This window comes from Vanellus vanellus, assembly GCF_965231255.1.
Source record: "Vanellus vanellus genome assembly, chromosome: 18".
Taxonomy (NCBI): domain Eukaryota; kingdom Metazoa; phylum Chordata; class Aves; order Charadriiformes; family Charadriidae; genus Vanellus; species Vanellus vanellus.
In genome coordinates, this window is record NC_138923.1 from 3,092,028 (window position 1) to 3,104,232 (window position 12,205).

At 59.7% G+C, this 12,205-nt stretch overlaps 1 protein-coding gene across 1 annotated transcript in view; it reads left to right on the forward strand.

The window, feature by feature from the left end:
- LOC309679271 (uncharacterized protein) overlaps nucleotides 1-9,014 on the forward strand; it is a gene marked incomplete at both ends in the record, with an annotated part of 69,082 nt that extends 60,068 nt beyond the window's left edge. The window contains 19 exons of the mRNA XM_082492550.1: nucleotides 1,094-1,201; nucleotides 1,418-1,471; nucleotides 1,617-1,670; nucleotides 1,922-1,975; nucleotides 2,475-2,528; nucleotides 2,720-2,773; nucleotides 3,042-3,095; nucleotides 3,793-3,846; nucleotides 4,974-5,027; nucleotides 5,107-5,160; nucleotides 5,326-5,379; nucleotides 5,501-5,518; nucleotides 5,692-5,745; nucleotides 5,946-6,008; nucleotides 6,302-6,467; nucleotides 6,779-6,885; nucleotides 7,168-7,248; nucleotides 7,523-7,711; nucleotides 8,865-9,014. Coding sequence (XP_082348676.1) covers nucleotides 1,094-1,201; nucleotides 1,418-1,471; nucleotides 1,617-1,670; nucleotides 1,922-1,975; nucleotides 2,475-2,528; nucleotides 2,720-2,773; nucleotides 3,042-3,095; nucleotides 3,793-3,846; nucleotides 4,974-5,027; nucleotides 5,107-5,160; nucleotides 5,326-5,379; nucleotides 5,501-5,518; nucleotides 5,692-5,745; nucleotides 5,946-6,008; nucleotides 6,302-6,467; nucleotides 6,779-6,885; nucleotides 7,168-7,248; nucleotides 7,523-7,711; nucleotides 8,865-9,014 — 1,476 coding nt within the window. The remainder of the gene's footprint in view (nucleotides 1-1,093; nucleotides 1,202-1,417; nucleotides 1,472-1,616; nucleotides 1,671-1,921; nucleotides 1,976-2,474; nucleotides 2,529-2,719; nucleotides 2,774-3,041; nucleotides 3,096-3,792; nucleotides 3,847-4,973; nucleotides 5,028-5,106; nucleotides 5,161-5,325; nucleotides 5,380-5,500; nucleotides 5,519-5,691; nucleotides 5,746-5,945; nucleotides 6,009-6,301; nucleotides 6,468-6,778; nucleotides 6,886-7,167; nucleotides 7,249-7,522; nucleotides 7,712-8,864) is intronic.
- Between the last annotated feature and the right edge of the window lie 3,191 nt (nucleotides 9,015-12,205).

A 12,205-nucleotide genomic window follows, 5' to 3' on the forward strand; every position in this document is an offset into this window, starting at 1 on the left:
TACCCACCCTGCCCCTGCCAAACTTCCCTGGGAAAGAGGTTTGGTGGCATCTTGTGATGGAGAAGCAGAGCCTGGGGGCTGCGGCTTTGTGTCACCCGGGGACGGCCATAAAAGCGAGCTCGGCCAGCCCAGGTGCCAGGCTGTGTCTCACGGGTCCTGCCCTACAAATGGCTTTGGAACTGAGTCATCGTTTCCTTGGTATCCCTAGAGCCAAAGGTCCGTAAAGGCATTTTAGTACAGCTCTTAAAAACCGTGCAGAAGTACCGTAGCCGTTGCGCAATTAACGCTCGGCTGTTGGAGTGTGCCTGAGGCAGGTCCAGGGCATTTGCTTTCCCCCTTTTCTGCTTTCACAGAGCAAATCCGCCCGTGGCCGTAAGGTCAGAGGGCTCCAGGAACCACCCTGTGCTCTGGAGCGCTTGCGCTGCCCCGAGATGCATTTGTATGGTCGTGGCCCTGATGTGCACAGAATCATCGAATGGTTTAGGTTGGAAGGGACCTTGAAGATCATCGAGTTCCAACCCCCCCTGCCCTGGGCAGGGACACCTCCCCCCAGCCCAGGTTGCCCAAGGCCACGTCCAGCCTGGCCTTGAACACCTCCAGGGATGGGGCCTCAACAGCCTCTCTGGGCAACCTGTCCCAGTGCCGCACCACCCTCACAGGGAAAAATGTTTTCCTAATGTTTAATCTGAACCTGCCCTCTTCCAGTTTGAAGCCATTCCCCCTCATCCTATCGCTACATGCCCCAGTAAAAAGTCCCTCCCCAGCTCTCCTGTAGCCCCTTTAGGGACTGGAAGGCCGCAATAAGATCTCCCCAGAGCCTTCTCAATGCCCTACACGGCTGCAGGACAAATCCCACTCCCATCCCAGTTTCCCCCTGTTGCAGTGCTGCTCTGCCCGGGCAAGACACGTCCTTAACTGGGCATTGCCTTTGCTGGGAGAGGTCAGGATGCGGAATAAACTCTGGGCAGATTTGCAGAGCAGACAACGAGAGCCATCGCTCGGTGTAGTTGAAGCCCCTCAAGGGGCGGCTGCTCAGACCCCGCTCCCGATGGGGCTGGGGGGTAACCGGTGCCCCCGTCTGTGTGCACCGCAGGGCGCAGCGGGTGCCCGGGGACCGGCGGGCATCCCCGGGCTGCGGGGCTACACCGGGCACGAAGGAGCCAGAGGAGCGGCGGGTGCCAAGGGAGAGCTGGGCCGGCAGGTAACTCCTCTCTGCGCCGAGGGGACGGGCAGGGGACATCCCCACAGGGTGGCCCTCCCCTCCCCGGCACGGCTCCGCCACCTGAGGTCCCTGCGGGAAACAACCCCCATGCAGACCCCGGGCTGAGGCAGCCGGCTTTGTTCTCGCCCTCCCGCCTTCCCCCAAATAACCCGGAGCTGATGCCAGCCTTGTGTTTTGTCCCCAAAATGAACTCAGGGTCTTCTTGGGCCACCGGGCGAAGCGGGAGCTAGGGGGCTGAGCGGTACCGAGGTGAGTGGGCTCCTCTGCTGCCCCGCTTCTCCGCATCTGACTTTTCTCGCAGGTCTGTGCCACTCTGCCAGCCTGCCTGGGACTGCGGTGAATAACCCCGGAGCTTATTTTTTAGGGTTGGGTGGATTTTTGTTTTCCTTCCTAGGGCCTGGCGGGTGCGAAAGGGCAGCGGGGCAAGCCGGGAAAACCGGGACAAATGGTGAGGAATGGGGATGGAGCCATACCGGTTCTCCCTGGCATAGGCAGTGGGAGGGTGGGGGTCTCCCGGCTGCGGCATCTCCTGCTCCCGCTGAAACAGCCCAACAGAGAGGGGTAAAAATCCCCGACGGAGATGTCAGCTCAGAGCATCCTCCTGTGCCCGCCGTGGCGAGAGCGGGGAGGGAGGCCGGGAGGGGCCATCCCTGGCGCAGCATCCTTACGGAGGGGCTTCCTTCCCCTTTGGGATTTTAGGGGTCGCCGGGACAAGCCGGTCCTAAAGGGCGGAAAGGTCGGAAAGGAGAAAAGGTACCTCTGAAATCCTCTTCTGTGGATGGCACCCAAGGGGGACTGGGGCCACCAGCCATGAGGTAGCCAAGCCTGAGCTGGTCAACCCCATTGTGGTCCCTGGAGAGAAACCAGTGGGAATCACCCCGGGGGGCGTGGGGGGTGAAATTTTTCCCCGCTGTAAAGGCAGCATCGGTGCCGGCCAAACACAGAGCCCTCGGATGCCCTTGGGCTGCCTTGGCTGGTTTTTGGGTGAGGGGCTGGCAAGTGTCCCCACCTCAGCCCCCCACCAGCCCCACAGGGCTGCCCCCATCCTGGCTTAGGTGCCCTTGGTTGGGGGGGGTGGACAGGGGACATCCCCTTCACTGGCCAACTCTGCACCATGGCCTTGGTGTCCATCCCCATGGTCCCGCAGCGACTGGTGAGCTCTGTCCCCATCTCCATGCAGGCAGCAGCCCCTTTTTGGGGGGATGTGGCCAGGCTGCTGGTGACCCCCATCTCCCATCTCTTCTTCCCCCAGGGCGATGTGGGGCGTGAAGGGGAAGAAGGGGTCCCCGGAGAAGCTGGCAGACGGGTAAATGGCACTGTTGTCCCCGTGGAGGGTGGTGGGAGTCATGGGGCTGATTCTGGGAGCCTGCGGAGGTCTCGCAGAGGGGCCACGGTTTGCTGGGGGCTCCGCATCCCTGGGGGGGGGAGGGGGAGGGGGTGGCTTAGGGCTTCTGGCAGGCTGGAATTCCTCGTGAGTCTCTAATCTGTCATTCCCAGGGCAAGCGAGGCAAGGTGGGCCACCGGCCCCCGAGAGGTCCCCGGGGACCCAAGGTAGGTTGGCTTTGCCCCGCTGGGATGAGGGCTGATTTGGCAGCTCGGGGGAGCTCGCGCCCCCCCCCCGAGCCCCTGGCTTAGAAAAGGATAGGTCAATATAGGGGCAGCGCGTAGCTGCAGAGCTCTGTGTCCCCAGTCCCTTTCAGCCCAAGGGGGGGGAATCTCCCACCCCCCCCACAGCCCCCGTGGGCTGCATGGCCCCTGCCCTGCTCTCGCGCCGCACCGCTGTGCCCACCCTCCAGGGTCTCTCGCTTTCGCGTTTCAGGGCTACCCAGGTGACGAGGGGCTGGAAGGACCCCAGGGCCCCCAAGGACCCTACGTGAGTATTAGCTTGAAAGTTTTGGGGTGCTGGTTGCTCCCCGTTCGGCCCCACGGGTCAACGTGGCTCTGCAGATAACCAAAGCAGAGACACACTTAAAACAAGTGAAGCTCCTACGTGTTTCATCCACCCGTCGTTCAGCCATCTCATCTTGCCTTCTCCTCCCACATAAGCATCCAGCAGCGTGTGTGCAGTCAGGCAAATGACGTAGTGTCCAATATGTTGTTCTAGAGGCTAAATTCTTCCCTTCCAGTTAAGTGTCTGAGTGCTGAGCCCGTGTTCCCAGCGAGCTGCCGTGGCTGGAGGGACTGGTTGCACTGCAGCAGCCAGCACTGGTCAAAAAATCTGCTTATATGTATTTTTTTTAATTACTTGAAAACGTTTTGGTTTTTTTTTTTTGTATTTAAATTAAAAATTCCATCTTTGGAAACTTCAGCAAAAAAAAAAAAAAGAAAGCGGGATGTTCTGCAACCAGCCGAGGGACCTGAACTGCATTTTTAATGGGGTTTTGCTGAGGGATCCTCCCGAGAGCAAGAATTAAAGATTCGATGAGAAATGACTCAAAGTTTCTAAAACTGCCTGAAATTCTCAGAATCCTGGTGGCAACCTGGGTTGTAGTGAGGTCTCTCCCTGCCGGGGAGCCGACGGGAGCAGCGCCACTGCAGGGTGATGCGGTGCCTCATTGTTTCTCTCTTAGGGCATCCCGGGGCTGAAGGGCGTGAAAGGAGACCCCGGACCGAAAGGACACAAGGTAGGTGACATGTACCGGGCGCGTGAGCCCCAGGCACAGCCGGGACTCCGGGCACAGGCTCGCACTTAATTTGCTGGATGCCATCACTTACTCCCCTCTTCTTGAACCCTGATCGCTGCAGCGATCTTCTTTGGGGGATGACCACCGTGTCCCCAGGTGTTGGGAGATGGGACCTTTAGACTTTCTCCAAAACCGGGTCCTTTTCCAGCCTCTCCATCCTCCTGGAGTTGCAAGCAGCAGCCTGTACAGTCTTTTAATCCCCTGCTCTCAGCATTGATGCTGACGCAGCGCGGGCACATACCTCCTCTGTGCCATTACTGATGAGCTGATGGATCCAACCTTGGCCCGAGAAGCCAAGCACCCCCTCCCGGTCCCATCTGTCAGCCGCAAGGCTGTAAATAAGAGTGACACGCAGTCCCTGGCGGTGGGTAGTTGCTCACAGCCTTCAGGAAAATGAAACCCCGGTAATAAATAAAGCTTTAAATTTATTGTGAGCTGAATGAGCAATGGCAGAAGCTAAAGTCCAGGGTGTCCAGCGAGGCCGGAGCAGGCGGAGGGGAGGCTGCAGGCAGCTGCCACGCTGGGCTTTCTTCCCCTGCTCCACCAGATTTCAGCACACAAGAAATTTTCTTTATTTTCTCAAAGTGTTTCCTGGGAACTTCCGAGGTTTTCTTGAATGTTACTTTAGTCTGGGATAAAATACTTTCAGTTTGGCCTTCGCAGCTGAGCAGGGGAGGCAGATGGTCCACCACGCCGCCTCCTTCCCCAGCAATATGGGTACAGTTAATTCTACCAAATCAAAAGGATGGGTTGGTTTTTTGTTTTGTTTTTTTTTTTTCCCCAGAAATTTTGCAGCCAGCCGTAACTGGGAATTTCCCATTTCCAGCTGCTTGCTGGAGGCCAGAAGACGTTTGGCCTGGGGAAATATCCCCAGGCAGGTATCCCCTGCCAGGGTCAGGCACCAAGCAAAGCCTCCGTTGCCTACCTGATGAAATACCACTGATGGAGTAACTCGAGCGGGGTTGCCAATGCCCACCCTCTGGGACAGAGCCCCCTGCCCGGGCCGGTGTCCTGGGGGGTTTCTACCCTCCTCTTTGCCACCAAAGCTCTCCCTGACTCTCTTCTAGGGCGAGAAGGGCAGCATGGGCGACCTGGGCCAGCAAGGGGACGATGGCTTCAAGGTGCGTGAAGGGTTTTGCTCTTTTCCTCCCTCCCCGCGGTCCCTCGTCACTCTGTGTGACACCCTGACCCATCTCCTAGGGGAAGCTGGGACCCCACGGTGTCCCCGGAAGGCCGGGACCCAAGGGACAGCAGGTAAGGGCAGGGTGGAGCAGGGCGGCAGGAACCAAGATGAGTATTTGGGGTGAATTCCTCATTTTTCCGTGCAAAATCCACCTGGGGAAGGGGCTGGGTTATAGAAGGACATGGGGCTGGGGGATGCCCTGTGCAGTGCCCTGACCTCCTCCGGTGTCTTTGCAGGGTGACGCTGGCCCCCCCGGCCCGCGAGGACACCCTGGCATCCCTGGGACACCGGTGAGTCCTTTGCCCTCCCGGCAGGTTTGGGGATCGCTCTTGGTCCCATGGTGGTTACATTGGGAAGGGGCTTCGATCCCGTCTCCCTCCCTCTTAGCTGGATCCTGTCCTTCTCTTCCAGGGCTTGTCCGGACCCAAAGTAAGTTGGGGGGAGCGCTGGGAGCCATGCTCAGCCCTGCTATGGGGCATCCTCCCCTCATGCCCTCTCCCCGGCGTGTGGGGCGGCCCCACGGGGCACCCTGGGGTGCCGCTCGGCATGGCAGCATCCCTCCACCTTGCTTTTCTTCCCTCCTCTGCCTCATCCTTCCCCAGGGACTGAAAGGCTTCCCAGGGCTGCCAGGAGCCAGGGGCATGCGGGGCCTGCCGGTAAGTGGAGCCACTAATGTCCCTCATGCCACAATTTGGGTCCCTTGCTCCCCCCCACCCCCCCAAATCTGGCAGCGAGGTCCCACCGTGCTGTGCCGTGGGGGTAGCCGCCGGCTGCTGGCACCGTTGGAGGAGCTGCAGGCGTGGCGGAGGGCTGGTGGGCAGCAGCCAGCATCACCGGCGTTGTCATTGTCACCCAGGGTCTCACCGGCCCCCCTGGTCCCCGCGGACCCGCGGTGATGCTGTCCAGGGAGCAGCTGCGGGTGAGTGCAGTGGAGAGGCGATGCTGCGTGGAGGGGAGGGATTTCCATCCCCGCTTTGGTGGGTGCCACCCTGGGGGAGAAGGGCTGACAGCGATGTCCCACTGCTCCTGAGGTCCTCTGTGCATGAGGACCAAGGTCCTTGCACAAAGAGCAAGCAGATACGGCTAATCTCTCTCTCCCACCACACTTGTCCATGTCCCATCCCCTCCCTGAGCACCTGATGATGCTCCTGGCCAAAACAAGAGGGGGCAGCTAATGTCGGCTTGTTTATACCCCCCCTCTTTTTCTTTTAGCACCTAATTTATCCCTCCAACCACCTGAATTACACAGCGGTCTGGGCTCTGCTGGACACCCTGAGCCAGGAGCTGCAAGCCCTCGTCGAGCATCCCAACGGCACCAAAACCAACCCAGCAGCCACCTGCAAGGAGCTGCTGTTGGCTCACCCCAACCTGCCCGATGGTACTGGGGTGCACATGGGGTCCCCCCATGTTGGACCCGGAGCTGGACAGGGGTCCCAGGGCTGTCTGGCTCTGGGTCCAACACAGCGGGGAGACAGGCAGCTCTTTGGAATTAAGAAGGGATGAGGATTTGGGGGATGAGCTCAGCTGGGTTTCATGGGTATCCCTGGAGCAATGGGGTGGCAGCCAGGCTGCATCCCAGGGGGATGGAGGCTGCAGCCAGGGATGCGCTGGGAGCTGAGCTGGGAGGGCACCGCGCAGCATCCTGCCTGTGCCAAAATCCAGGTACCAGGAGCTCCCCTCTCCCTCCAGGGCAATACTACATCGACCCCAACCAGGGCAGCCCCCAGGATGCACTGCTGGCCTTCTGCAACTTCACGGCGGGGGGGGAGACCTGCATAGCCCCCATCCACAACCAGGTATGGGGTGGCTTTCATGGGGCAGCTTCAGTCCTGTGTTACCCCTCGGGGTGGGTGAGGACAGGGGTTGGTGTGGCTGGAGAGGGACAGCGTGGCCGGTCCCTTGCCATGGTGACCGCCACCATCGCAGGGAGCTGTTGGAGCAGTTTTGGGGGGGTGAGGATCCTGGTCATGATCACGGTGTGTGACCAGGCTGCGTAGGTTGGTATAGCTGGCTTCTTTGTCCTGGTGGTGCCACTGTCCCCTGCTGGGACAGCGAGACACGGTCAGTGCTCCCCACAGGTCCCCATCAAGGCTTGGCTGAGCGCCTACACCTCCGAGGACACCTTCGAGTGGTTCAGCACCCTCCCTGGGGGCTTCCTGGTGAGTGTTTGGCTGGGAGGGCCGAGGGAACACAAAGCCCATCTCGTGGGGTTGGGGGTCTCCTGGTGCCCATCCCACCATGGTGGGGCGATGCCTGGGCACGGGGTCTCGCTGGCTGTGCACGGTGGGACACGACACCTCCTCCCTCTGCAAGAAAACCCAAACCAGTGTTTTGGCAGAGGGTTGAATCCTGCCTGGTTTTCAATTGGGGGGGAGCACAGGACCCCTCCACTCAGCCCCCGCTACCCGGTTTTCTCTCCTGTTGCTCCCACAGCTGGAGTACGCGGGGGCCAGCCCGGTGCAGCTCCGCTTCCTCCGCCTGCACAGCAGCTTGGCCGCCCAGAAGGTCTCCTACTCCTGCAGACCGGCCCCCGAGCATGGCCAGCCCCAGCCGGAGAAGGAAATCCGCTTCCTGGCCGATTCCCGGGAGCAGAGCTACGCGGCCAGCCTGCAAGGCTGCGTGGTAAGCCTGGCCGCAGCCAGACCCTTTCCTCCACCTGGAAGAGCCCTCCCCTTCTGGGGAGGAAGAATGCTGGGCACCAGTATAGGTTAGGGGCGGACCTGCTGGGACGCAGTTCTGAGAAGGATCTGGAGATCCTGGTAGACAGCAAATTATCCCTGAGCCAGCAATGTGCCCTTGTCGCCAAAAAGGCCAATGGAACCCTGGGCTGCACATGGAAGAGTGTGGCCAGTAGGTCGAAGGAGGGCATTCTCCCCCTCCCCCTCTACTCGGCACTGGTGAGGCCACAACTGGAATACTGTGTCCAGTTTTGGGCTCCCCAGTTCAAGAGGGACAGGGAACTGCTGGAGAGGGTCCAGCGAAGGGCAATTAAGATGATTAAGGGATTGGAGCATCTCCCTTACGAGGAAAGGCTGAGAGCGCTGGGACTCTTTAGCCTGGAGAAGAGAAGGCTGAGGGGAGACCTTATTATGGTGTACAAGTACCTAAAGGGTGGGCTGAAGGAGGATGGAGCCAGGCTCTTTCCAGTGGTTCCCAGTGACAGCACGAGGGGCAATGGGCACAAGTTGGAACATAGGAAGTTCCGTTCAAATACACGGAAGCACTTCTTTGCGGTTCGGGTGCCAGAGCACCGGCACAGGCTGCCCAGGGAGGGGGGGGAGTCCCCTTCCCTGGAGGTTTTCAAGACCCGCCTGGATGCAGTCTTGAGGGATGTGCTCCGGGCAATCCTGCTTCGGCAGGGGAGTGGGACTAGATGATCTCTAGAGGTCCCTTCCAACTCTGAAGATTCCATGATGTTTGCAGAGCCCCTCGGCATGTGTTTGCACCCCCCGGGCTTGGGATAGACCCAGGGGATGAGGCTCTATGCGGCGGGATGGGGATGGAGAGCGTTCTTTCCCCAGGCCCAAGGAGCTGCCCTGGTCTTGGAGAGCAGGCTGGGATGTGGCAGGGGACGGGGGTGGGCTCCGGGGGACACGAGGAAGGCCATGTCCCTGGAGAAGCAATGCAGGGTTGGAGACCGGTCTCCCGCGGGGCTGTTGGGTGCATCAAGGACCACCGGAGTGGCATAAGGGACAGCCGGTGGTCCAAGAGGGTCCTTCAGGCCCAGCGGCTGAGGGTTTCGGTGCCGTTCAGCTGCCCCTGGTGCTCATTTCAGCTGGACAACGAGTCCTCCATCACCGACACCATCTTCCAGTTCACCACAGAGGAGCTCTCCCTGCTGCCCCTGCGGGACCTGGCCGTCTTTCACAACGGCGACACCTCGCACCAGTTCGGTTTCACAGTAGGACCAGTTTGCTTCAGCTGAAACTGGTGACACCCAAACGGAGCCGGCCGGTTCCCTCCCCACCCAAGAACTGTCCCGCTGGGGACACGTGTGGAGGCCGGGGGTGGCACGGGGCTCCCAACCGCTCCCCGGAGCTGCCGGTCCTCTTTGTGAGATACGTGTTTGTAGCTGCATTATGCCACGGACTACACTTCCTTCTGGAGTAGAAGAATATTGTTTACAAAAGTCATTTCTCTATAAATTATATATTATATATATGTGTGTGTGTGTGAAAAAGTGCTGATTTAATGACTCGTGTAATTATAACCACCGGGACCTCTCTGCTAAAGGAAAAAAACAAGCACAAATACTGCTGTCTTGGGAGAAGGGGAAGGAAAGGGGCTTTTCTTTGCCTCGGTCAAGTGCACAAATATTTGGAGCTTTGTCACCCCAGGCCCGGGCTGAGCAGCAGCCCCAGGGCGCCCCGGCAGCCCCGCAGCAGGTCCGTGCTTAACACTATTTTTATTATTCCCAGCAGTGTTTCCCTTGCCTCTAACCGTCCCGCTAGCCTTGGGCTACGTGGCCCCGGCTAGATACGGGTGAGTCCTGAGGGCAGAGGGCTTCACCTGTGGCACCTGAGCCACAGCCGTATTACCGGCACAACCCCAAACCCCCAAATCCCGTCTGACTTTGCTTTGCTGCACCCCTGGTTTTCTCAGCACCCTTCACTGCTCGGGCTCTGGGGCAGAGCGTGCTGGCCGTGCCCTGCGGCACACGTGCCATGGGGCCGGCGCTGCGGTTGGGTAGCGGTGCCGACGGCAGTGGGGCAGTGCCAGCGGCCGGACCCCGCGCCAGGGGTCAAGGAGAGCAGCAGGTGAAGCTTCCTGGAGGGCACAGTCCTTGGGGAGCAGTTTAAGCAACGCCAAACGGCGTGTGCGAGCCGCGGTGCTCTGCCCTAGCTCGGTCCCTGGTGTAGCATCTCTCTGTGGGGCGCAGTAGCCGTCCCTGCTGTACCCTGCGTGTGTCACCAGCTGGGCTGGCCAAGGGGGACACGGAGCAGCGCTCAGCCAACAGCCACTTCCAGGCAGGGGCTGAGCGCCTGGAAAAGGGTTTTTTCCACTCGCATTTAATTTTTATTTGCTGCAGTAGGTGGTTGTGTGGGACACCCCTCCGTGAATCCGTCCCCGGCGAGGGCGCGAGGCCAGTGCTGGCCCTGCCTACGCGCCTTTCCTCCCCATGGAGCTGCCCCCACCCCTACAAGAACCCCCCGGCAATGTCCCCTTGCCTGCAGCCAGCCGTGGGGACACGCGGGCGCATCGTCACGGGTACAGCCGTGCAGAGACTTCCCCTCCTCGCAGGGAGGTGGAAGGGGAAGAGGGGCCGTTTGCGGCCGGGGCACAGGAGGAGCAGGCTGCCACATCCCCCGCGTGCCAGTGAGGGAGACCCTACGCAGCAGATTGCAAAGGGAAAAATTAATTCCATCTCAAGGCACGCGTTAGAGCCCGGGGAGAGAAGCAGAGCAGACTGTTACGTGGCAGCAAACAGTGTTTTTTCAGGGCAGAATTTTTTTTTTTTTTTTTTTCTGCACAAATCACTCATTTTAGCTGTGTTTTTGCAGAGGAGGAAAGCGGCACACACAGTCCACACCTCACCTCACCCGCCGGCCGTGCTGGCCACAACCCAGAGGAGCATCAGCTGCCACAACAACTGTGCGTCCATTTTTGACGGAGGATGTCTGAACGGAGGTCCATTTTTGAGGAAGGATTTTAAAGAAAGGTAGCACGTTGGGTGGGTTTATCCAGTATTTATTCTTAATTCAAGCAGCAAATACACCCTGAATAACTCCGATTGCACCTCTCTGGCCATAAGGAAAAATACACTCATTACCATAGAATCACAGAATGGTTTGGGTTGGAAGGGACCTTAAAGATCGTCCAGTGCCACCCCCTGCCCTGGGCAGGGACACCTCCCCCCAGCCCAGGTTGCCCCAAGCCCCGTCCAACCCGGCCTTGAACACCTCCAGGGATGGGGCAGCCACAGCTTCTCGGGGCACTCTGCGCCAGGGGCTCACCGCCCGCACAGGGAAACATTTATTCCTGATATCTCATCTAAATCTCCCCTCTTCCAGTTTGAAGCCATTACTCCTCTTCCTGTCACTACACTCCCTGATCAAGAGTCCCTCCCCAGCTCTCCTGTAGCCCCTTTAGGGACTGGAAGGGGCTCTAAGGTCTCCCCAGAGCCTTCTCTTCTCCAGAGAAGAATACCAAATAGGGTGTTTTGCCTTAACCCCCGTGTTGCTTTCCCAAGCAGGGAGTTACACATAAATCCACTGGCAGGCACTGGTACTTTTGTGGGCATCAGCATGTGTTTGCACTTGGGGAAACTGAGGCAGGGGCAGCCCCAGCGCTCTGTCCTCCTGCTGGTGTAATGGAGACGGCCAGAGCGTGCCAGCAAGGAGGGAGTTAAGTTCCGCTTCGGTCTGTTCTGCCTCTCTCCGGGAAAGGCTGGGGGAAAAAAAAAACACTTCTGTATTTTGCAGTTGCCGGGCAGCTGGGGTTACAAACACTTGGCGGTACCCTGCTCTCCCGCCTCCGTGGGGAAAACCAGCAGAAACACTCGTGGATGCTTCCTTGTGATGGGAGCGTGCTCTGGTGGGGAGGGCGTTAGGGATGGGGCGAAGGGAATGCAAAGCCCCGGGGGGTCAGGCCCCCTCTTTCCCCAGCGATCGTTGAGTGGTTTGGGTTGGAAGGGACCTTGAAGACCATCCAGTGCCACCCCCTGCCCTGGACAGGGACACCTCCCCCAGCCCAGGTTGCTCCCAGCCCCGTCCAACCCGGCCTTGAACACCCCCAGGGATGGGGCAGCCACAGCTCCTCGGGGCACCCTGCGCCAGGGGCTCACCGCCCCCACAGGGAAACATTTCTTCCTCATATCTCATCTAAATCTCCTCTCTTCCAGTTTGAAGCCATTCCCCCTCGTCCTATCACTCCATGCCCTTGTGAAAAGTCCCTCCCCAGCTCTCCTGGAGCCCCTTTAGGGACTGGAAGGGGGTCTAAGGTCTCCCTGGGGATGCCGAGCCCCCTTCTGCCGGGAGGCGGTGCGGGAGACACACACACACGGACACACACAGACACAGACACACACACACACGTTCCGCTCCGCCCACGCTGTTGCCGGCCCGGCCCCGCCGCACTACAGCTCCCGGGGAGCCCCGCGCCGCGCGTCACCCGCCC